The 2,459-nt window shown below is 35.0% G+C and overlaps 1 protein-coding gene and 1 long non-coding RNA gene across 4 annotated transcripts in view; one reads left to right on the forward strand and one right to left on the reverse strand.

Moving 5' to 3' along the window:
• Window positions 1-6: 6 nt before the first annotated feature.
• On the forward strand, window positions 7-1,838 carry LOC102773100. Its single transcript, XR_436075.2, has 3 exons — window positions 7-972; window positions 1,338-1,374; window positions 1,615-1,838. It is a non-coding gene; the product is annotated as an uncharacterized LOC102773100 (long non-coding RNA).
• CEP295 (centrosomal protein 295kDa) overlaps window positions 1,687-2,459 on the reverse strand; it is a 69,242-nt gene continuing 68,469 nt past the window's right edge. For all 3 annotated transcript variants that reach the window (XM_015569262.1, XM_015569260.1, XM_015569261.1), the window contains 4 exons: window positions 2,233-2,400; window positions 2,065-2,158; window positions 1,882-1,981; window positions 1,687-1,804 (listed from right to left, as the gene is read on the reverse strand). In XM_015569262.1, coding sequence (XP_015424748.1) covers window positions 1,766-1,804; window positions 1,882-1,981; window positions 2,065-2,158; window positions 2,233-2,400 — 401 coding nt within the window. In that variant the 3' untranslated portion in view covers window positions 1,687-1,765. The remainder of the gene's footprint in view (window positions 1,805-1,881; window positions 1,982-2,064; window positions 2,159-2,232; window positions 2,401-2,459) is intronic.

Raw genomic sequence — 2,459 nt, forward strand, 5'->3', positions numbered from 1 at the left:
ACTACTTCTATACAGATGTCAAAGCCTTTTGCATAGTGTATACATAAGCTCGAGAGAAACTTTTATAAGGCCTCATTCTATATGAAAATGGGCACTGTTTTTTGTGTACGGTGTCCAGAAATTTGTTATTGTGGCTACATTGAGACACAGGTTATGCTTCCATCACAGTAATCTTATTACAGTGGTGACAATGAGACCTGTAACATTTTTTGCTAGGCTTAATGAGCGGAGTAATAAGTACACCTTATGTCACCTGCTAAAATAACAATAACATTGTTATTCTTAATATTCAATTTATAGGGTCCTAAAGTAAATTGCTTGAAGAAATTAGTTCCCAATGACCATAGGTAAGATTGTAATTTTTTCCTTCAAACTCCCTCCTAGTTTACAGGAGACTTAAGCTCCTTTATAAAATGTCAGTATTAATGTCCTTGCATTTATTCACTTATTACAGTAGCCCATCCTGGTGGCTTATTACTACCACAAAAAAATTGGACATTAAAAAGGCCGACCGCTATGCTTATAGTGTTCACCAGCATGATGTTATGATGATGGGCAAAATGTTCAACTGCTCTGAATGAGCTGAATGAAAAATAGCCATCTGAACATCCATCTACATAATAAATATGAAAGCTAAGATAAGCATTCCCTGAAACACAAACATTTCCAAATAGTGCATTTCCTATGAGAATTTTATGAATGGAAATGGATTAAGTCTTGGTTTAACATTAGATTTGTTCCCAATATTTAATTTGATTGAAAAGATGCTTATTCCAATTATTTTCAGTTTCAAGCCTGGAACTTTCAATGTATGCTAGTTGGGAACTGGTTGTGAAGGTACTTTGGACCCTAATGAAATGTATTTTGAAAAATTTAGTCCAATATGAACATTAAAATCTTCATAAGTGCAGAATTTTTGAAGTATGTCCATATTCAAGTGTAGATCAAAGAAGCTCAACTAAAAGGATTGTGGTAAGTACTGTCTTTATCTTACCCCACACCAAAGTATAATGGTCATTACCAAGGCTTTTAGAATGTAGTTTCTCATTTGCCGTGGACATGACCACAAAACATTTCCCCAGTAGGTTTTTTTTTTTGCTATGTTGGTACCATAGCATTCAGCCTACTGGGAACATTTTACTAACCTAGATTTACATTGCTAGATCACAGTCCACTATACATATGACATAAGCTATAGGAGATTTCTTTAATAGTCCTGAACCAGATTTGATGACAGCCATTTTAGATGTCTGGGGCTTGATGTCCTTTGTCTAGCCAAGTCCTTCTCAGTTACCATACAGTCTGTGATCATGATAATCTCTATTCCTATTATATAGGACTGACTTGAGATGACATCCGGATTGAGCAAGAGAGGTATGTAAACATTAGGAAAAGGTATTAATTTATGGGTCATTTCAAAGAGAGCTTATGGGACTAAAACCAGGAGCTCTTAACGCTGTGACCTAAAATTGAAGTTCTCCATAGGATGTAATAGACACTCAATAGTGTCTATTTTGTCCTGAAGAGATATATGATTTAACTACTTACATCAGTGATTGGTGAGGTGGGAAAGTAATTTTTCCAAGTTTAACCACTGCGTACTCTTCTTTTTAGGGAATAAGATGATTAAGACTCAAACTCAGGAGGAACTAAGGCAGTGGAAGAACTCAGAACATGTGAAATTCCTTAAATAAAAGTTTATTAACTTTAAATAATTATACCTATGTTACAAATAATAAAAGTCCTTTATACTTTTTGTAGAAAATCAGCATGTATTTTTGGCTCGAAGTTTCTCTAGTGTTTTCTGTGGAGGGAATAAAAGTAAATTTTAGTTTCAATTGTGTACTTTTGACATGAAAAATCACTTTGTACCTTACTCACCTTATGAAATTCCTTTGCTCTAGCTCTGTTTTGGGCATAAGCTTCTTGCTTTGCTTTCTCTTCCTTTTGCCGTTTTACTTCAGGTAACTGATTGTGTAACCTGTAAGAAATTTAAGTGGAAATCAAAGACAGATACTTAAGAAATGTGAACATTATTAATACACACACATATAAAATACGTACCTTAGAGTCCTTTGGTGCTTGAGGGCCTGTGCAGCCTTTCTGTCTTCGGGAAGTGACACTCTAACTTGACTTTTTAGGCCACTCACATGTGAACCTGAGCAGAGAACAAGTAATTTGGTAAGCCAGATTCCCTTTCTCAAATGAATACAAATGTTTTGGGGAACTTACCTATAGAAAGTGCTGTCTTAATCACTTGGTTTTCAGGATTTCTAAAAACATGTGTTTTATTCCTTATTTCTTTCTGTCTCTGGCAGGATCTCTCTATAAATGATTTTTTTCTCTTTGCAAATGCTTCTTGTAAGCTTCCTGGTGCAGGTGTAAACTTTGAGAGGGTTTCTGGTAGAAAAGAAAAGTTGAAGCTATTTTCACCTCATTGAGCAACATGCAAACTTGGA

Source organism: Myotis davidii, unplaced genomic scaffold (assembly GCF_000327345.1).
Source record: "Myotis davidii unplaced genomic scaffold, ASM32734v1 scaffold345, whole genome shotgun sequence".
Classification (NCBI taxonomy): domain Eukaryota; kingdom Metazoa; phylum Chordata; class Mammalia; order Chiroptera; family Vespertilionidae; genus Myotis; species Myotis davidii.